This window comes from Equus asinus, chromosome 3 (genome assembly GCF_041296235.1).
Source record: "Equus asinus isolate D_3611 breed Donkey chromosome 3, EquAss-T2T_v2, whole genome shotgun sequence".
Taxonomy (NCBI): domain Eukaryota; kingdom Metazoa; phylum Chordata; class Mammalia; order Perissodactyla; family Equidae; genus Equus; species Equus asinus.
In genome coordinates this window covers 76,298,401-76,320,427 of record NC_091792.1, presented here as the reverse complement: position 1 = coordinate 76,320,427, position 22,027 = coordinate 76,298,401, and the positions used below count along the sequence as shown (strand labels likewise).

Here is a 22,027-nt window from a genome sequence, read left to right as displayed (position 1 = left end):
AGCATGACTTAAAACTTCATTTCTTTTTATTGTTGAATAATATCCCATTCATCATTTGACAGATATTTGGTTTGTTTCTACTTTTTGGTTATTATGAATCGAATTATGAGTGTGTATAAATTTTTGTCTGGGCATATATTTTCTCTTCTCTTTGGTATATACTTAGGAGTGGAATTGCTGGGTCATGTGGTAACTCTGTTTATCTTTTTGAGGAACTTTCAGAACTGTTTTTCAAAGTGACGATACTATTTGACATTCATATCAGCATTGTATCATGGTTCCAATTTTTCCACATCCTTACCAACACATCCTATTGTCCATCTTTTTTTATTATACCCATTCTAGTGGATGTGAAGTAGTATCTCACATTTATTTTTATTGTGGTAAAATATATCTAACACAATATTTATAATTTTAGCCATTTGTAAATGTGCAATTCAGTGACATTAAATGCATTCACAGTATGTAACAATCACCACCATCTATACTCAGAGCTCTTTTATCATCCCTGACAAAAACTGTATACCTTTCTTGATAGTCTCTTCAGTGAATGGTGCTGGGTCAACTGGATATCCACATGCAAAAGAATGAAGATTGGATCCTTACCTTATACTTTATACCACAACTCACAATGGATCAAATACCTAAATTAAAGACCTAAAACTATAAAACTCTCAGGAGAAATCATAGGGGCTAATCTTCATGACCTTGGATTTGCCAGTGGTGTCTTAAATAAGATGCACAAAACACAAACAACAAAAGAAAAAATAGTTTGGATTTCCTTAAAATTAAAACCTTTTTTCACATCAAAGGGCACTGTTAAGAGAGTGTAAAGATAATCTACAGAATGGGAAAAAATATTTGCAAATCATATATCTGATAAGGGTTTACTATCTAGAATATATAAAAAACTCTTACAACTCAGTGACAAAAAGACAAACAACTCAATTAAAAAATGGCAAAGGACTTGAATATACATCCCTTTACTTTTTAAAAAAATATTGTGGTGAACTACCCATACATAACATAATATTTACCATTTTAACCTTTTGTTGTTGTTGTTGTTGTTGAGGTAGATTCACCCTGGCAACATCTGTTGCCAATCTTCCTCTTTTTGTATGTGCGCCACCACCACAGCGTGACCACTGACAGAGGTCTGTGCCTGGTAACTGAACCCGGGCTGCCGAAGTGGAGCGTGCCAAACTTAACCACTGGGCCACCTGGGCTGGCCCCCATTTTAACCTTTAAATGTACATTTCAATAGTGTTAAGTACATTTACATTGTTGTGCAACCAATCTTCAGGACTTTCTCTTCTTGCAAAACTGAAACTTTATACCCATTAAACAACAAGTCCCCATTTCCCCCATCATCCCTTTACTTAAAATCACTATGGTTATGTTTATTTTTATTTACTTATTTATTCATTTATTTATTTATTGAGGAAGATTAGCTCTGAGGTAACTGCTGCCAATCCTCCTCTTTTTGCTGAGGAAGACTGGCCCTGAGCTAACATCCATGCCCATCTTCCTCTACTTTATATGTGGGACGCCTACCACAGCATGGCTTGCCAAGCGGTGCCGTGTCTGCACCTGGGATCCAAACTGGCGAACCCTGGGCCACCAAAACGGAACATGCGAACTTAACTGCTGGCCAGCCCCAATATTGTTATGTTTCAAGTGGGTTTCTTGTAGACAACATATAATTGAGTCTTGTTTTTTAATTCATTCTGACACCTGATTGTATCCACACTGACACTCTGACACATTCTGACTCTTAGTTGATGTATTTAGATCATTTACATTTAAAGTTAATTTTTATATATTTGGATTAATATCTGCCATGTTTGTAGCTGTTGTTTATTCATTGCACTTGTTCTTTGTTTTCTTTTTTCTTTTTATCTTCCCCATTTTGCCTTTGGTTTTAAACATTTTATATGATTTCATTTTCTTTCCTCTTTTAACTTATAAATTATACTTCTTTAAAACAATTTTTATTGGTTGTCTTACAGTTTGCAATATACATTTATAACTAGTCTGAGTCTACTTTCAAATAAAACCATACCATTCACAAATAGTGTAGGTACCTGATAATAGAGCGTTCCCAATTCTTCCTCTTATCTGTAAGGGGATCACACTCACCCGATACATTTTTGCTATTAGGTAAGTTAAGAATAAGAAACATAAAAGATGTTATTTTCCCTTCATTTATTCCTTCTCTAATGCTCTTCCTTTCTTTATCAGATGTGTGTTTCTGACCTATATAATTTTCTTTCTCTTTGAAAAACTTCTTTTAACATTTCTTGCAAGGCAAGTCTCCTGGCAACAGATTCTTTAAGTTTTCATTTGTTTGAGAAAGCCTTTATTTTTCTTTCGCTTTCAAAGGATCATTTTGCTGGATACATTGTTCCTGCTTGGTGGTTTTTTTATTTCCTTTAAACACTTTAAATATTTTATTCCGTGCTCCTCCTGCTTGCATGGTTTCTGACCACATGTCAGATGGAATGCTTATCCTTGTTTCTCTTTAGATAAGGTGTCTTTCTTCTGCCTTCTTAAAATTCTTCTCTGTCTTTGTTTTTTTGCCTGTTTGCATATGATATAGCTCGGTGTAGATATTTGGTATTTATCTTGCTTGATATTCTCTGTGCTTCCTGCGTCTGTGGTATCTATCATTAATTCTGGAAGATTTTCCACCCACCATTATTTCAAACATTTCTTCTGCTCTTTTCTCTCTCTTTCTTATTCCATTATGTGTATGTTACAACTTTTGTAATTGTCCTATAGTTACTAGTTTTTCTGTTTTCTTTTTTTTCTCTCTTTTCTCTTTTGCATTTCAGTTTGGAAAATTTCTGTTGACGTATCATCAACCTGACTGGTTCTTTCCTCTTCGAGCTCATTGATTCTTTCCTTGCCTGTGTCCAGTCTATTGATGAGCCCATCAAAAGCATCTTTATTTCTTTTACAGTGTTTTAGATTTATAGCATTTCCTTTTGTTTTATTTAATAGAGTTTCCATCTCTCTGCTTATATTACCCATCTATTCTTGCACGTTACCTGCTTTTTTTTATTGGAGACCTTATCATACTAGTCACAGTTATTTTTAATTCCCCTGTCTTATAATTCCAAAAACCTGTGTCTTATCTGAGTCTGGTTCTAATGCAGTCTTTGTCTCTTAAGATTGTGTTTTTTCTTGCCTTTTAGCATGACTTGCAATTTTTTTTGAAAGCCAAATATGATATTTCTGGTGATAGGAACTGAGGTAATCAGGCTTTTAGTGTGAGCTTTTATGTTAATCTCACTAGGAACTGGGTTGTGTTTAATATTTGCTGTACCCGTAGGTGACAGAGGCTTCATTTTCTTCTAGTTTCCTTGTTTTAATTTTTTTCTTCCTGTTTTCTTTGGATTTCCCTAAGTAAAAACTCCTTCTTAAACAGAGTCTGTTATCTTGCTGTATTCTCACTTGTAATTCACTGTTGTTATGGTGGATCCCTGTTGATGGGGTGATAAGCAGTTGGGGAGGGAAAGTGTTCTGTAATCTTACGATTAAATCTCATTTTTTTCTAGTGGTCCTGAGTCCCTGGACTGTGACCTTCAAAAGTGTCTTTTAGCCCTCCCTCCCTCCCCCAGCTTCGGTGAGACAAGAAGGCTGGTGGAGGCTGAGGTTGCCTAATTGCTCTTCCTCCAGGTAGATGATGCTCTGCTAAAGTACTTTATCTTCAGGGTGTGACTTTGTTAAGAAGAGAATGTTCTGGGCATATTTCAGTATGGTTACTTTCCCCTTCTCCTGCTCAAAGCAGAAGAGGATTTTCCTCAGATCTTCATTGTGAAAACCTGAAAACCTCCTAGGGTTCCTGGACGTAAAACCCAGGAAAGTGTGGGCCCCCCCCCAAAACTGGGACCCCAAGATATTTTAACTCTCAGGCTGATCCATACTTGGTCTCCTACAGTTTGTCAGTTACTGTTGAAGTGTTCCCACTCCAGATAAGCTGTGATTCTCTGTATCTGCCTGTCTCCAGTGTTTTCAGTGGTGATTTGCCCTGTGACCTCAGTTTTCTAAGATGTTATTGATTTACAGTTTCCTTTATCTTTTTTCTTGTTGTGAGCATAGGAGTGAGGACTTATAAGCTCCTTATGGGCTGTAGCTGACTGGTTAGTGTTTTTTGTTTTTTTTTTAAATGGTCCTATGTGAAATGCCATAGCTGTCTGTGGCTTTAGTTTTCGTACTGTCCTTTGCTTGAAATACTTTTGTAACGCCTGTCAAGTCTTGGTCTTTGTGAGGATCGGTTCCAGTTTTAGTTGGAAGTTTTAGGAATTGATTTTAAAATGATTTACTTTTCTTATTGTTAGTGACTTATCTTTAGTTGCTGCTATGTCCAAGTGAAAATAGTGTGGTAAGCACAGTGGCTTAAGCATGAGCAGTAAAGCCAGAGAACTCGGGTAATTTCATGTGTCCATAAAGTGTCTTATTAAAAAAGTAAATTAAATCAATGAGCGTATATAAAACAATAAAGATAGCAATGAACAAAGATGAAAAACTTTGGAAAAGTATGCTCTAGTAACTGAAAGCACTTTCATGGACGTCTTAGTTTGTCCATAGTCCTTTTAAGTACAGACGGTTCCCAACTTAATGGTGGTTCAACTTAACGATTTTTTGACTTTACAATGGTGCAAAAGCGATACACATTCAGTAGAAACTGTACTTCAGATTTTGAGTTTTTTGAGGATTATCTTTTAGGGTAACTACTTTTTCTATTCATTAAATTATATTTGTCACTGTGCCTGGAGTTCCCCTAAGGGGTGCAGTATAGCGTAGGCTTTGGTTGGAGATAGAATTCCTAATTTTCCACTTAGTAGCTGTAAGTGCAAATTATTTAACTCCCTTATTGCATTCAGCAAATAAGTGCCTTTCTGAGCCTCAGGTTCCTGTAATAAAGTTCTCATGAGGTTTAAATCAGGTCAGTGTGCATAAAATGCACATGTTAAAATTTGGTAAGTTTTTGTAAGGAAACCCAAGACACGTGGACCCACTGAGAAAAATTCCACCATTTACCCTAACAACCGGAAGCAGTGGTTAAGTATTCAGCAGCGTAGTGGAAACCTGTATGGGCCTGTATCACATTTGCGACTAAAATCAAGGCATAAAAAGTTTATAGACAATTAGACTTTATTTTATATGCTTATGTAATTAATACTTGGAAGATTTTGATAGAATTTCTTATAATTTTACTTGAATAAGGACATAAGATTTCTAACACTAAAGCAAGGAGTAAACTTGTAAATAAAGGAGGTGTGAAAAGCTAACTATCAAATACTGTTTGATTTATAACTGAAGTTATTATGGATACTAACAAATAAATGAGCTGTATATTTTATAATGCATTGTAAATAGATACTATAATTTTAAAACTAAAAACACATGCACATATGAGTAATTTCTTGAATGGGAGTGGATTACCTTGCAAAATCTTAGGAAAATTAAGTTTTCAACTTTTAAGTTTAGTTTACCTCATACATCTCCAATCTTCATTTATGAACTATAAAAGAAAATTACATGAATTAAAAAAGAAAACAGAACTTTTACAGCATAAAAGCGATAAATTTATAATATGAAAAGGTAGAAAAAGATCACCTATAATATTATCATCTAGATAACACCTACTATTAATATTTCTGACAGTATTTTACTGTAATAGTTTTATTTTATTTTATTTTATTTCCTTTTTTTTTTGGTGTGTGTGAGCAAGATTGGCCCTAGCTAACATCTGTTGCCAATCTTCCTCTTTTTGCTTGAGGAAGATTGTTGCTGAGCTAACATCTGTGTCAATCTTCATCTATTTTATGTGAGATGCCGCCACAGCGTGGTTTGACAGTGGTGCTAGGTCTGTGCTCAGGATCTGAACCTGTGAACCCCAGGCTGCTGCCAACTTAACGACACTATGCCACCAGGCTGGCCCCCTATTGTATTTTTTTTTGTTGAGGAAGATTGGCCCTGAGTTAACATCTGTTGCTTATCTTCTTCTTTTTGCTTGAGGAAGATTGTTGCTGAGCTAACGTCTGTGCCAGTCTTCCTCTATTTTGTATGTGGAACACCGCCACAGCATGGCTTGATAAGTGGTGTGTAGGTCTGAGACTGGGATCTGAACCCATGAACCCCGGGCCGCTAAAGTGGAGCACGTGAACTTAACCACTATCCCACAGGGCTTACCTCATGTGCTTTTAAACATAGTTGTGATCATATTTTGTCTACAACTTATAGCCTGCTATTTTTGGTTAGCATTGTAGTGTGAACTATTTTCCATATTATAATTGAACTTTTTTGAATTATTTTTAATGGATGGTATGATATTGTATGACTTTTATGCATACCTGTTTATTTAGCCATTATTATACATTTTAATTATTTACAGTGTTTTCGCTGTTGTAAATAACTCATAGATCAGTATCTTTTGTGAGTAAAGTTATTTATTAAGAATTATTTTCTTTGTATAGATAAAAAGAAGCAGAATTACTCAAGAGATCAAAGGCTTATTGCCAAGTTGTTTTCTAAATCCTTTTATTACCACTGTCCATATGTGAGAGTGTCTACTTCAGAGTAAGTTGTCCTACAATGGGTAGTCTTTTTTTCCCTTAAGTATTTGATAAGTAAAAAAAGATATACATTTAACACTTTTTTATGGAGTTAATGATAGGTTACAATCTTGTGAAATTTCAGTTGTACATTAATGTTTGTCAGTCGTGTTGTAGGTGCACCACTTCACCCTTTGTGCCCACCCCCCACCCCACCTTTCCCCTGGTATCCGCTAAACTGTTCTTAGTCCATAATTTTAAATTCCTCATATGAGTGGGGTCATACACAGATTATCCTTCTCTTGCTGGCTTATTTCACTTAACATAATTCCCTCAAGGTCCATCCATGTTATTGCAAATGGAATGATTTTGTTCTGTTTTACAGCTGAGTAGTATTCCATTGTATATATGTACCACATCTTCTTTATCCATTCATCTGTTGCTGGGCACTTAGGTTGCTTCCACATCTTGGCTATTGTAAATAGTGCTGCAATAAACATTGGGGTGCATAGGACTTTTGGGATTGCTGACTTCAAGCTCTTTGGATAAATACCCAGTAGTGGGATGGCTGGATTGTATGGTAGTTCTATTTTTAATTTTTTGAGGAATCTCCATACTGTTTTCCATAGTGGCTGCACCAGTTTGCCTTCCCACCAGCAGTGTATGAGGGTTCCTTTTTCTCCACAACCTCTCCAACATTTGTTAGTATTAGTTTTAGATATTTTTGTCATTCTAACGGGTGTAAGGTGATATGTTAGTGTAGTTTTGATTTGCATTTCCCTGATGATCAGCGATGATAAGCATCTGTTCCTGTGCCTATTGGCCATCAGTATATCTTCTTTGGAGAAATGTCTGTTCATGTCTCCAGCCCATTTTTTGATTGGGTTGTTTGATGTTTTGTTGTTGAGTTGCGTGGGCCCAGGCGACTCGGCCCCCACTGCAGCCTTGGTCCTTCCTGCGGGAGCGGGCGGAGGTGCCGGGTGTCCGTGTGTCCGCTGGCCGCATCCTCAGTGCACCTGCTGTCTGCTGCCCTGTTGACGTTTATGTGACTGGCTCCTACCTTATGGTGTGCGTTAGCGCTACATCCTGCGTTGTGGTTACGTTCTGCCCTGTTGGTACTTTGTGCACTGTCGTTATTTTGGACGTTCTGGTTACTTGGTACTTTGTCGTGACGTTCCACACTGTCGTTCCATATTGTTACCTTGTATGTTGTGGTACTTTCTGCCCTGTCCTGACATTCTACGTTTTGTCGTGTGGAACCGGCACCAAGACTACAGAAGCCAGAATACTCACCCCCTCACCCGATTTTTGAAGAGAAAACTTTCCGGTGTCCTCTGCAGCTTCAGTATGTTTTCTCAGCCTCTAACGAGCAGGGGAAGCTGGGGCGGGCAGACCCCTTTGTTCCCAGTGCGTTTTCAGGGAGGGAACAGCTGCTTGGCTGCATCTGGGTCCCAGGCTGGGGCCTCAGCATAGAACCCGCTCCTCCGCGAGGAGCCTGTGGCAGGTCCCCTTTAGTCGTGGGCGGGCAGGCAGGCTTTGCTTCTGGGGAGAGCGCCACCTCCCCGCTGTGCGAGCGCTGGCAGGCGGCCCCAGATCTGCCCCAGATCGGCTGTCCTTGCTGACCTGTTTGTGCCCTGTGCGTCCACACTGAGCCACAGCCGGGGTCCCTGCAGACACCGCCCCCTGCAAGGCCTCCCGCACCCTCAGCAGCCGCGCAGAGAGCTGCTCGGTCAGGGCGCGCCAGCTGTCCCCTCCCACCTGCACAGCCGCCGGCCCGCCCGCCCGCGGGAGGGGTGGCCTGCCACCCCTCCTCCAGCCATGTGCCCTCCTCAGCCTGTGGAACGCGCGCCGCCTGGGCCGGCCCCCACAGCGCCTGGCCAGCGACGCACGGAGTGCGCTGAGCCCAGCCACCCCAACCGTCCTGCCGGGCGCAGCTGCCGCCCCGAGCCCAGCGGCCCCAGCCAGGCCCAGCCCCGAGAGCAAGAGCCAGAGCGAGGTGACTGGCCCGGGCCCTGGCGGCCCACGCGAGCCGACATGCGGCTCCACGAGCCGTCGCTGTGCCAGGACCCCAGCCTGAGGCAGGAGCTGGCCTCACTGGCCCGCGGCTGCGACTTCGTGCTGCCCTCCCGCTTCAAGAAGAGGCTCAAGGCCTTCCAGCAGGTCCAGGTCTGCTGCATGTCACCCCCCCGGCCCACCCGGGTCCCTCCCGAGTCCCTCCCTGGTGTGGGGGGGGCGGGGGCTGCTCGCACCCACCCGTGCAGGGAGCGTGGGTCCCGCGTGAAGTCGCTGGGAGAGCTCCTAAGAGCTCGCCTGTTGCTGGAGTTTTGGCGGCAGGTGCCGCGGTGTGGCCAGGATGCAAGCCCCCAGCGCGTGGACAGGTTCTGGCTCGGGTGGGGACCTGACCCTGTGGTCCCGGTGGGAAGCCTGGCCCATGGTCACGGCCATCTCCGTGATGACACGGCCCTGTGGGACGCCTGGCCTTCTCGGCCACATGGTGTTTACTGGGCTGTGGGGATCTGCACACATGGGCCGGGCAAGTGGATGGCTCGGTGCTGATAGTGAGTAGTTGGCGTGTAGACACCCTCTCCATGGTTGTGTGTGCTCGGAGGAGTAAGACCTGCTGTGTCTACACCTTGGACGTGTTACGAGTTAGTTTGAGGGACCCAGTCGTTTGGAAGCATCAGACAGCCCGTGATCCCCAGAGTCTGTCTGTGACTCGAGGGGTCTCCGTGGCATATCTTGTCCTCGCCTCAGCTCTGGGCCGGTGCTGGGGGCAGGGCCACAGGGCTTGGGGCCGGGGCTCCTGCTCCTGAACGCCTCACCTCTTGCAGTTAGACACCCGCACTTTTTCTCTAGGCCAGGACTTAACGTCCTGTTGTGGCCAAAAAAAATGACATCCAATCAGACCGGGCCATCTGGGGGAAAAAAAGACCTGCCTTCTGCTGATATTTTAATGGGAGTTTTTCTGGGATCATATCTCAGCTTTTACACAGCTTGGGAATTTTTCCTGTCTTGTGTCTTCCAACTTCTGAAGTTTTGTCTGCAGCTGGGAAAGGTGTGAGTCTATCCCTAGATTTTAAGGAAAGTGCCTGCATTTGGAGACCCAGGAGTGGAATCTGCCCCACGCGGGTCCTGCTTTGACGATAGGAAAACAGATGTGGGGCAGTTAGGGTTTCTCCTGATGGTCCACTGGGCTGTGTGGGAGACCCGGAAATCCCTCCAGCCTCGCCCAGGATGGTCGTGCCTGGGGGCCCGGCTCCCCACAGAGCCCATGCAGGAAAGTCTGCATTGCTTTAGGGCTGCTGCTTATCAAATGAAAATCACTTTTTGGGAATCAAACTTTATGAATTCATTTCATGGGAAGTTGTTTCTTGTCACAGAAAACATGTCTCAACCTTGCTTCTCAGCCGTGACGATGTGCATTGCGTAACGTGAGTGCTCCCTGGGCTGCAGGCGGTGGACCAGTGGGTCTTTCTCATGGGGGTTGTGGGAGGAGCAGAAGGAGAGTTCTCCTGGTTCCTTTCATCCCAAGATGTTGGAGGGCGGATTCGGGACACAGCCTTGGGGGGGTCAGCAAACATCTTTGGGAGAGGCTGGGGGTAGAGGGAGAGGCTGGGGGTGGAGGGAGGGAGGTGGTGCTTCAGCCTGACGGCCACGCCACCCGCTCAGTGGGCCCCCCTGGCCCGGAGCAGAGGACCCTGGGGCACGGCTGTGCCGTCCACAGTGGAGCCATCCCTGCTCCCGCCTCCCATGTCCACCCGCCCACCCTGCCCAGGGATTCTCGGGCCTTCTGGGCGCCGAGCAGCGCCAACTCCCGGTGGTCACTGCAGGCTCTCTCAGGCCCAGGACATGCTCGGCTCACCCCGCTGGAAGGGGTCCTGAGCGTCCTGTACCCCGGGGGTCCCATCACCCACTCTCCACAAACAGGCTCAGGCACAGTTGACGGGCGCTTCTGCTCCTCCACTCTGTCACCTTGCTGTGGGCCCGGACACGCTGTCCAGCCTCCCTGCAGGGTCCTTCAGGGCACACAGACCCCGCTGAGCGTCATTCCAGACCCCAGTGTGGCCACCCCCTGGGGACAATCCTGGACTCTGAGCTGACCTCCCCTCCCTGGGGTGACAGCGTGGCCTCCCAGCTCTGCCTGTCCCAGATGGCAAGTGGGCCACAGTCTGGGGTCCTAGTCTGGGTGGGGTCACAGTACCCTGCAGGAAGGGTCATGAATACCCCCTTTGATCCACATTCCCAGGACCCTGGCAGCTGGAAGCGGCCCCTCTGTCCACTCGGCTGTGGATGCAGGTTCCCCTCACAGGCCACTCCAGAGCCGCACACACGCCCCCTTGGGAGCCCGTCCTGTGGGGCAGGTGCAGAGCCAGGCTGACAGTGTCCAGGCCGGGGACCCCGCTCAGCCGGGCTCCCCCGTCTGTGTCAGTGTTGGGAACACAGCTCTGCTCCCTCCTGTGAACGCGGCTGGCCCAGCAGCCTCCACAGTGAGCCCGGCCCCTCCTGTGCTGGAGGGAGATCCTTCGCACGAACCCGTGTGCAGGGCCTGGCTCCCCCGTTGTTGTCTTTGGCTCCCCTGTGTTAAACTTTGACCTCTGGCTCCCATCTGTCAGCGTGGAGTGTCGTTCACGCGTTTAGTTGGCGCACCTCCTGCCAGCTGGGGTGGAGGGTCCACGGGAGCCGAGGAGAAAGCTCGCGGCCCACAGGGGCCTCCTGTTGGGTGCAGCATCTTTGGGGCCTGGGCTCACCTGGAATCCACAGGCTGTCCCCCTGAGCTCCCTGGCCCCGTCCAGGGCCCCGTCCCGGCCTTGCTGCTGCATCCGGTCTCAGACGGGGCCGCCCAGGACGCTGCTGGGCTTGGCCGCTCCGGCCCAGCGTCCCTGCCTGGCCTGCTCTCATTCTGCCACCTGTGCCCTGTCCTGGCCCGTTGGAGTCGGAGGGACCCATCTGATGTCCCAGCACGTGCCGTCTGACCCCTCTGGGACCTGACCGTCCGAGGCTGGTGTTGGGAGGTGTGACCCCAGAGACACAGCTGGACGGATTTCTGCTGGGCTCCCCCACACCCTTCTGCGGGAGAAGAGATGCCTTTGCTTTATCCCAGGGCTTGGATTTTGGTCGTGGGGGCACCGCTCCGCCCCACTGTGTGTTCTGGGAGGCCCATGGGCGAGTCTGAGGTCCCAGGAGTGGGGTCGAGTCAGGGAGCAGGCGGCTGGGGCCCTCTACAGAAGTAGCTCTCCGTGAGGCCGTGCCCCTTGATCGGGGCTGCAGGGGGCCTGCGTGGGGCGGGGCGGGTGGGAGCCCAGGCAAGAGGCTTGGGGACCCGAATGCCCCTTGGTCGGCTGGTTGTCATTTTTTAAGAGGCCTGAGCCGTACTTTAGGACTCTCCTTTCACACACACACGTGTGTGTTTTTGCCACTTTTGTTCATTCCAGTCATCTGGCCGCGTCCCCTGGAGGTCGGGGAATGCGCCCCACGGTCCCTGCAGGACCTGCTGAGACCTGTTTTGCGGCCCAGGAGGTGGCCAGCCCCCAACGGCGTCCTGTGTGTTGGAAAAGAATGTGAGAGCTGCAGCTGTGCTGGGGCCGCATCTATTTCTGTCCCGGAGATTAAACTTGTAAATCTCCCGTGTCTGCAGCAGGCTGTTTGTTTCTCGTTGTCCGGTCAGCTCCGTCATCGCTCCGGGGAGCTGGGCCCGGCCTCCCTGGGGGCTGGACCTCTGCTTTTCCCTGCAGCGTCTGCCGTGTCCGTGTGGGGCTCCTGGGGCCGGCATCGGCCAGCTCTGAGGCATGTCGTTTCCCCTGGTCGCCTGCCCTGACGCGGTCCCTGTCTCTCTCTAGTACTGTCCACACCTCCACCTCTTGTGTGCACGTCAGTCCAGCCACCCCACGGCCCCTCTACCCTTTTCCGTCTTTTGAGAAGATGTTCACCCTCTGCACCCTTACGTCTTATGTGTGTCTCTTGTGAATAGACACGATTCTCTTTTTCCTTTTGATCTTCATCTTTGTGCCGTTTGTCTGTTTCCACGTGTTATGACTGTTCGTCCATCTTGGTTTATTTTCGTCCTGTCCTTTCTTGCCTCCTCTTTCTCTTTTCCTCTCCTACTTTGGAGTATTCCCTTGCTCCTAGCTGACTGCTCATCCTAGAAATGGCCACTACTGGATTTTTCCAGGTGAAAAATTAATACCTTTGCCTTCCAGCTCAAAACACTCAGATGGGGGCTGGCCCAGTGGCGCAGCAGTTAAGTGAGCATGTTCTGCTTCAGCGGCCCGGGGTTCACCAGTTCGGATCCCAGGTGCAGACATGGCACCACTTGGCAAGCCATGCTGTGGTAGGCGTCCCACATATAAAGTAGAGGAAGATGGGCACGGATGTTAGCTCAGGCCCAGTCTTCCTCAGCAAAAAGAGGAGGATTGGCAGATGCTCAGGGCTAATCTTCTTCAACAAAAAAAAACAAAACTCTCAGACACTTCCATTCCATGACCCCATTCATTTTATACTGCTATTGTTGCCTTTGGAGGGTTTTTAAAAAGAAATAAAATCGCCGCCTTATGATGATTCACACAGTCAGCGTGTTGAGATTTGCCCCCCATACGCCCCTTTCCTGCATCTCCGACCTGCGTCAGGAGCACTTGGCTTCTGCCTGACGCACGGTCCCCCGCACATCCTGCACCAGCGTCTGCTGACAGTGGCCGGCTCGCTTTTGCTTTTCTTCCGTTTTGGTCTCAAACTGTCTCCATGTTGGTTTTGTGTGGCAGACACCTCCCGGGAGGTGGCGTTTGGGCGAAAGGGCAGCCGCTCTCCTCCAGCTCTGGCCCCTGCATTTCTGTCGACAAGCTGGCTGCAGGGCTCCTGGGTCGCTCCTTTGGAGACGGTGCCCTTTTCTGTTCCGTTCCATCTCTTTGTGGCAGGTTCTGAGGATCTGCCGCTGTCTTGGGTGTTGTCCAGTCTCGTCGTCCGGTGTGCAGTGTGGGTCGCTCCAAGGACTCCTGCTTGGGGTTCCTTGGGCCTCGGGTCTCAGGATGTGTCTCCAGCTCTGCAGCTGCAGGCTCAGCACCTGCGTCTCCTCCCTCCCGGGGCACGAGTCCCTCCCAGCTGTGCTGCTCTGCTCTCCAACCCAGAAAGCAAGTGTGTTTCCTGTTCTTCTGGACGTTTTATTTGGGGCTGTCTTAAGTCTCCTCACTCTTGCATCTTCAAGCCTCTCCCTGTCTTGATATATGAAGCGTGTCGGCTCTCATTCTCAACAACGTCAGAGTCCGGAGTCTTCGCCAGCCCAGCTGCTCCCTGCTTGCCGGCTCTCCCCCATGGTGCCTTCCTTTCATGTGTGTTTGTGCATTTTGATCATGAACGCCTCACTTTCCTTGGAACTTGGGGCGTTTTCTGAGTCCCGAGTTGAGGATGGTTCACCTCAGCACATCTTGCTGCTTCGGGGCACTGCTGATCTGTGGCAGCCTGACGTCGTCGGCTGGAGGGTTTGGGGACCAGGCACAGGATGTACATTTGGTTTGCACACTTGACTGGGAGTCTGCTGTGAGCTCTCGGGAGCTTCGTCACCACCCCTGCCCGCAGCCCCTTGATGCAGCACCAGCTTCCAGGCCTATGATTGTCCTTTCCTTCCTGGGGTCAGAGGTTGGTGGGGATTTATTTCCACTTCATTCTTCTCGCTGCAGGGGCAGCCCCCAGGATCCCGCTCAGGGGGCAGCCTCCGTCGAGGATGCTGGATGTTGCCTCCTGTCCCCGAGCTCTGCAACACTGTGAGGTGACGGTCACTTCACCCCCTTGAGTGCACTCCCTGAAGGCAGCGCCTGTCCAGCCTCTCCTGGCCTCGCTGGGTGCCCCTTCCCAGCGTCCGTGCCCTGAGAGTCCTTCCTCTCTTGCCAGTCCGTGAGGCACTCAGGAAGATGTTTGTCAAGTGCTCTCCCCAGCATTTCCAGCTGCCTTCCTCAGAAGGGCTGGTCCGGGTACCTGGGTCTTGACAGGGCCGCAGAAAGAGCACACATGTTAGCATTTACTTCTCCCTGAGTCGATCCTGCAAGTCCAGCACCAGAACTGGGTCATCCAGTGTTGCGCTGTGCCTCAGGGAGTGAGTTGGTGGGAGACGCTTGCTTCCCCATGAGTGTGAGAGACATGGAAGGTTCCAGGCTGGGAGAGACTCACTGTGGACAGAGGGAAACAGAGTCATGTGGCCAAGTTCTCTGAGGTAGCAGCTTTCCGAACACAGCGAAAGGTGTTTTCCTTTCAGGGGAGCTCTTTGGGATGTGCGTTCCATCACTGCATATTGCTGGGGGCCTGCTCTGTGCCAGGCACTGGAGGGTAGCTGCACCTTCTAGTTGGGATGACAGAAAAGCCTACAGAGCCTGACTGGGATGACAGTACCTGTGAAGGGGCGGCAGGTGGGGTGGGATGTGTGTTCTGTCAGGGATGACCTTGTGACCTGCGGTGATGTATTCTGTGAGGGGGCAGCAGATGGGGTGGGATGTGTGTTCTGTCAGGGATGACCTTGTAACCTGGGATGATGGTTCCTGTGAGGGGGCAGCAGGTGGGGTGGGATGAGTGTTCTGTCAGGGATGACCTCGTGACCTGGGGTAACGGTTACTATGAGGGGGCGGCAGGTGGGGTGGGATGTGTGTTCTGTCAGGGATGACCTTGTGACCTGGGGTGAGGTTCCTGTGAAGGGGCGGCAGGTGGGGTGGGATGTGTGTTCTGTCAGGGATGACCTCGTGACCTGGGGTGATGGTTGGTGTGAGGGGACGGCAGGTGGGAGTGGGCTCAGGCGGGGGGTGTTGTGTTGTCTATTGATGACATGCTAGTGGCAGGTGGGATCTGATCATGGTCTTAGATGAGGTAAGGCAGTGTTTGTGGGGCGCCTGGGAACAGTAGGCACAAAGGCCCTGAGGTGGGCAGTGACAGGGGCAGTCATTAGCGCCTCCACACACCCGCTGTGCCCCAGGGAGCTGTGGTGCAGTGGTTCTCAAACTCCTGACCCAGGGGACCGTCCTCCTGTACCAGCGTGTTGGTGGAAGGGACGTGTGGCACCCTCAAGGGAAGCCCTCCTGCTGGCAGCAGCCAGTGTGGCCATGCGGGGTGTCTGCAGGGCGCTGTCAAGAGCACCAAAGACCTGTGGTTGTGTCTTTGCCCCTAAGTTTGTAGCTGTCTCCCTTCCTCCCTCCCTCCATCTGCCAAATTCCCCCCAAATTCCCCCCGTCCGCATGGCTCTGACCACAGGGGCCGTCTCTCACTGCGCAGCCCATGTGGGCGTCCTCCCTCCACCATGGTCAAGCTCCCCAGGCAGTAAGCTCGCTCGTGTCCCACTCTGCTCGTCCTGTGCCGCTGTCCAGAAGGTCATGTCTCATGGAGCTATGCGTGTGTCCTCGGGGCCAGGCCTCAGGGCCCGGAGCAGAGGAAGACAGGAGCTCTGCTGTGTTCCAGGGTCAGAAGGACCCGGGCTGCCGCACGAGGCGAGGGGTTCCTGGAGATCAGCGAGCTGTGTGTCCACCCCCAGGAACAGACACACGAGCTGAGGCAGAGACAGGCCCTCGCGTGGCAGCCCTGGGCGTGGAGGCCTCATGCGTGTGTGTGCGTCTGTGTGTGTGTCTCCATCGCGACCAGCAGGCCCTTCCCCGCCAGTCCTGACTGGGAGGCCCATTTGGCTGTTGGGCCCCATCCCCTTCCTGTTCCTGCCCCTGGAGACAAGCGGACCAGCAGACGGTGGGGGATGGAGAAGGAGGAACAGGTGACTGAGCCGGTGCCATCGCTGTCGTGGGAATCTCTGCGCCATGTGCTCAGGAAGCGGGTAGAAACCGTCAGATGTGGTTCATCCCGTGCAGTGTGAATACTGCCTCCTAGAGTGCTCAGTCTGCAGCTTCGGAAGACACGTTGGCACGTCTCCACCCACAGAGGTTTGGTGAACTTGCTCCTGACACGTGGTTTCTGCCCCTTGCGAGGCCCACACAGGACCTGGGGCTCCCCGTGCCCTTGGCCCAGGCTGGCCCCTCTGCCCGGGTGGCCCATCAGCTTCCCCCTCTCGGACTGCGGCCGAGCCTGCATCACGGGGGCCCGGTGTCCATCCTCCTTGGAACTGGCCCCCCATGTCCTTCTCTATACCTCTGGCCTCTCCTGTTGTCCGAGGCCTCCCCGCCCAGCAGGGCCATGGGAGGGTCGATGGGCCACTGTACAGACCTCAGACGTTGTCCCCGTGGTGCCGGTCGTTCTGAGTTCGTGAGCACAGGGCACGTGCTCAGATGTCATAAAGTAGCTCCCAGTGCTGCCTTGGACCATCTGTTAGACCAACGAGAGAATGAAGCCGACTACAAACGTGATCTAAAAACTCCCGTGTGGTGACAGACGTCACAAAGTAAATAAAAAGACGTGGGGCCTGGGGACGGAGGACAAAACTCACAAAGCCGAAGACACGTGCCGCCCTGGGAATGGTCAGAGGAGGAACAGAAATGACGGCACAGCGTGGAGTAGAGAAGGGGCAGGGAAGATGGTGTCCTTGCCTTTTAGACAAATGAGGAGATGCTCCACCTGGTTCAGAGTATGGTGGGGGTGGAGCATGATGCCTGTGTGGTGTCTTAGTTCCCCCAGACGGCGGAACCTCAGTTTGACAGCGCCCTCTGCTGACGGGGCAGGAGGGAATGCGGTGTCGGAGATGGTGGTGGCCCCCGGAGCTCCTCCCGCAGGAGCACGTGGACGAGCCACACTCTTGCGGTGCTGAGGCCGTGCCGGCTGCCTCCCTGTGCTCCCATTCAGATTGGGGCCTTTGTAAGCTTCTTGCACTCGCTCACCTTTAAACAACGCAGGACAGGCGCCTAGCCCGTGGTGGGGACCGCCCACCTTTAGGACTGTGGTGTGTGCAGACACCAGCACCAGGGACACCAGGCCCCCAAAGCCCCCTCAGGAGGTGCTTGCATGTATCCTCACGCCTAGGACAGGAGCCACGAGCACTCGCTGCTGCTGCTGCTGCTCCACAAAGGGGCATGCTGGCCTCCCGCCCTCCCCTCACGTGTGGTGGCGGCCGGGTCACCGCGAGGTCACCAGGGCACAAAGGCCACGTTACTTCCCCAGGCAGAGCCGCCAGGACCCCAGGGCAAAGCCTTGCTCGCGGATCCCAGCCTGGATTCGCATCTGCGTAGACTGAGGATTCATGAGGAGGTCTGGTCGCCATGCGTGACTTGTGCAGATGAAGACAGACTTCCTCGTGAGTGTCCAGCGAGGTTCCAGAGCTGTCGCTTGGCAGCCCTTGGGCAGGAAATGTCCCTATGTCTCCACAGGAGGGGGGCACAGATAGTGGGCATGAGCGACACAGGGCCTGACACCACATGTCCAGGACGCCCCAGTGAGCCCACCCCGCTGCTTTCAGGGCTTCGTGTGGTGGAGTCAGCATCACGCCGTCGCCAGCTGGAGTGTGCCTGTGGCCATCCAGGGGGAGGAGGGCACCCATGGGGACGCTCGGGCCAGCCAGGGGGGCGAGGGTGAGCCTCGTGGTGGATTGCTGTGCACTGACAGCCGCAGGAAGATTTGATTTAAGTTCTTTGTCACGTTCTGTCCATTTTGTCAAAGTCCATTTCTCAGGACCGGCCTGAGTATTAACTGTGTAACGGGTCTGGCAGAAGCCGGCTGACACGGTGACAGCAACCTCGTTTTCAGGAATCACACCTGGTCGTAGGCGAGAGGCCGAGCAGTGTGTCTGCATGGAGGCGTAGCAGCGCTGTCATCCCTCTTCCTTGTCCTTTCCCAGGTGACCAGGTGCGCGGCCTCCTAGCGCTGACCAGCAGCGAACGACGTCCCTGTGACTTAGCAGCCCAGGGGTCTGTGTCAGCCCAGCCATGGACTGGGGAGAAGGCACATGGTTGACAACGGCTCCAGAACCAGCCCAGGGGCAGCCACCCCACAGTGTAGGTGCCCTGCCCTCTGCCTGGAGCGCCAGACTCCTTGTGCCTCAGTTTTCCCACCGTGAATACAGGATGCTGGTGGCACGTCAGTCACAGATTGTCCTGAACGCGGCAGTTGAGTGAGATGGCTCATGGGAAGATGTGGTCGGTGCTCAGGAAACACCAACACCGTATTGCACAAAGGTACAAGGGCAGCGACTGTGGCCGACAGCTCAGGGCATTGGGCTCGCAATTCATTCCGCCTCGCGGGAGAGAAGAAAAGAGAAAGACGGGAAAACGGAACCACCGCCACAAGGCAAGGAAACAGGAACTCAGGGGCCTGCCCCGGGGGCACAGCAGTTAAGTTTACAGGCTCCGCTTCGGTGGCCTGGGGTTCGCGGGTTCGGATCCCAGGCGCAGACCTAGCACCGCTCGTCAAGTCACGCTGAGGCGGCCTCCTTCATATGAAGTAGTAGACGATTGGGACAGATGTTAGCTCAGTAACAGTCTTCCTCACAAAAAATTAAAAAAATGAAAAATGGCCCTCAGTCTTTGTTCCAGAAATCGAGGGGAAAAGTTATCTTCCTCAAAGCGAATCGTGGGCACCCCCAGCAGATCTGTTGAACCGAACCCTCTCCTTCCAAGGAGGCAGCTCTGGGTGTGGCTTCCCCTCCCGCCTGTCCCTGGGCCACGGTGGGTGTGGTTTTGGCTCAGTGCTGCTGTGCAGGGCTGTCACATCAGGACTCAGTGATTCTGACACTGTAACCCAATCCCCGTGGAACAGGACATCCCGGGCTGGGAGGAGGGGGATCAGCCTGTGTCCCTGGGTGCTGACTCGGGCCGAGTCTCGTGAAGGGTGGGCCCGAGGTCATCGTCCAGCCTTTGCTCTGCTCTGAGGCTTAGTCCACAGTGTGGTCCTCGTGCTTCCCACCGTCCATGGCAGATCCACCTCGCTCAGCACAGCCGGCCTGCAATAGGTGCCGGAACCTCAGGGCCGCCCTTTGCAGCCTCTCCTTTCTGATCACCGTGCCGTCCACATCTGCCTCTCGGCTCTCAGCACTGAGGTGACCCTGCGTCAAACCCCTGACTGTTTTATTTGCCCTGTTGTGATCACAGGGCTCATTGTCGTGCGTCTGCAGGCTCTCCCCATAGCCCCCCAGTACAGCAGACTCAGGACAGCAACACCTCTGGACGTGTTGCTGTCGTCTGTGGGTCACGTCAGTGGGGCAGGACAGAAAGCGTTTACAAGTGACTCCTCCTCCTAGTGCTGGAGGGAAAACAGACAGGTGACACAGGGCGTCCCGGGACATGACTGAGGGGACGCGAGGCCGTCCCGAGATGTGACTGAAGGGGACATGGGGCCATGCTGAGACGTGACTGAGGGGATGCGGGGCCACCCTGAGACATGACTGAGGGGGACATGGGCCCCTCCCGAGACGTGAGTGAGGGGGACGAGGGACCGTCCCGGGACGTGAGTGAGGGGATGCAGGGCCGTTCTGAGACGTGACTGAGGGGATGCAGGGCCGTCCCGAGACGTGACTGAGGGGGACGTGGGGCCATCCTGAGACGTGACTGAGGGGACGTGGGGGGCCATCCCAAGACATGAGTGAGGGGGACGTGGGGCCATCCCGAGACGTGACTGAGAGAACATGGGCCGTCCCTGAGATGGACTGATGGACTGAGGAGGACACTAGCCGGTCCCAGAGGCTGCAGCTGGGTGGTGAAGAGGCCCCCGTTGCAGGACGAGATGTGTAGGACACCCGCAGGTTTCAGTGGGGAGCCGTGTTGACTGTGTATCCTGGTGGCAAATTGGTAGTGCTGTTGGTGTCTGGTGTTCCAGCCCCTGGTCCCTGTGGCATGAGGCGGTGGCTGCATGAGCTGTGCTCTGTCACTCGGCCTTGGGGAGGGTGGCTGACATGTGAGTGCCCCGTGGCGCATGGAGGGGACCCCCCACCTGGGCGTTCGGGCCTGCTGGCGGTGCCATTCCTCTGGGTAAGAACCACGCTGTGCCCGGTCACTGGGCCGGCCCTGAACCCTCTGTGGTGTTTCCTCGGCCTGCTGTGTTGTGTGTGTGTCTCCTGCACGCTCAGGGTCTGCAGGTCCTATGTGGTCCCGTGGTGTCCCGTGTGCATTGGGTTCCCCAGACCTTGTTGAGTTGGGGACCCTCACAGTGCACTCTCCTGACCATCTGCCCACTCCCGGCCCCATCAGCCCCCGTGGCCTCAGGCATTGGGTTTTTGCTGCTCAGTCCAGTCCTTCCCCAGTAGGACGCTGGGCTGTTCCTGCCTCCTGAGACTGTGGCCTCGTGTCCCCAGCCCTAGAGAATGTAGGGTGTAGACCGGAGATGCGTCCATGGGCCAGACTGTGCCTCCCCGTCACTGCCCGTCGAGGCCGACCGGGTGCCTGGTCCTCGGCGGCCGTCTACGACCCGGCTCCCAGGAGCTGTTTCTGGCCCCAGAAGGCCTCTCCTGAGTCAGCAGGGAGATGCTGCTGAGTCCTGCTGGGCGACCGTGCCCACCGTAGTGGGAACAGCGAGCCTCATGGGCTCGGCCTCAGAGGAGATTCAGAGCCTCTCCCCCCTCGGTGCTGCAGACCCGGCCTGGGGCCAACTTTCGGCAGTCATTCCTTAACCGGGTCCACTGAACAGCTCTTTCTGCTTGGGGGCATTTTAAACAACCGTGTTTTATATACAGAGTCCCCCCTTCCGCCTGTAACGACAGCCCCACAGCAGGTCAGCTCCCTGAATCCCCGAGGGCACGTCCCGACACCACTGTGTCTTGGAAAGCATGTCAGGAGGTCAAACTTCTCCGAAGTAGTTGCTGCTGAAGGTGCTGGCTTCACTTGGGGTGGCTCAGCTGCCGTTCTGCCTTCTGGCGAGAAAGAGGCTGCAGGGCCAGATCCTTTCCCGGAGGGCCATCCCAGGTCAGGTGACAGACGTACGTCCCATTCTCCGGGAGGCACACGTGGGAACCAGCGACTGCAGGTGTGGGCCCCAAAGAGAGGCCACACCTGTCCTGGCTGTGAGCGAGCGCCATTGACGGCCCGCCTGGAGGACCCTGACCCCAGGAGGACTGCGGGGCAGGCTCCCCACAAGGACCTGTGCCAGCCTCCCTGGCAGCCTGGGCCGTCAGCTGTCACTGTTGCGGGGTCACACTGAGGCAGGGCTGGGGGAGGCTCAGCAGTGTGGATCAGTGGTATGTGACGCTCTCTTGTGGTGTGTGACCTTTCGGATGCGGGTGGCCTCATGGCTGGAGTTGGCCCCCAGGATTGTCTGGCGTTCTGTGCACATTGGGGTTCCGTGGCCCCGTGCGCTCACTTTGAGAACGGTGCCGCCCCTGTCTGTTACGGGTTCATGTGAGGACGATGTTTCCTGTTCCCAAGTCCTCACCACCTGTCTCATTTCTCAGGTCCAGACAAAGGAGGAGCCCCTGCCACCAGCCAGCAGCCAGAGCATCCCCACCTTCTACTTCCCCCGAGGCCGTCCGCAGGGGACAGTGAACGTCGATGCCGTCATCGCCAAGATTGAGCGGACCTTCGCCCAGTTTCCGCACGAGAGAGCCACCATGGAGGACATGGGCAAGGTGGCCAAGGTGG

General features: G+C 52.3%; 1 protein-coding gene across 14 annotated transcripts in view; it reads left to right on the top strand.

Annotated features, from left to right (window-relative positions):
• The first annotated feature begins 8,269 nt into the window (after nucleotides 1-8,269).
• The window catches only part of LOC123283936 (serine/threonine-protein phosphatase 2A regulatory subunit B'' subunit beta-like), an 84,973-nt gene continuing 71,215 nt past the window's right edge, over nucleotides 8,270-22,027 (top strand). For 4 of the 14 annotated variants that reach the window (XM_070506487.1, XM_070506485.1, XM_070506486.1 and 1 more), the window contains exons 1-2: nucleotides 8,317-8,729; nucleotides 21,841-22,023. In XM_070506487.1, the coding sequence (XP_070362588.1) occupies nucleotides 8,382-8,729; nucleotides 21,841-22,023 (531 nt within the window). In that variant the 5' untranslated portion in view covers nucleotides 8,317-8,381. Of the gene's footprint in view, nucleotides 8,730-21,840; nucleotides 22,024-22,027 lie in introns of all 14 variants that reach the window. The other 10 variants (XM_070506492.1, XM_070506490.1, XM_070506489.1 and 7 more) reach the window with 7 other exon arrangements.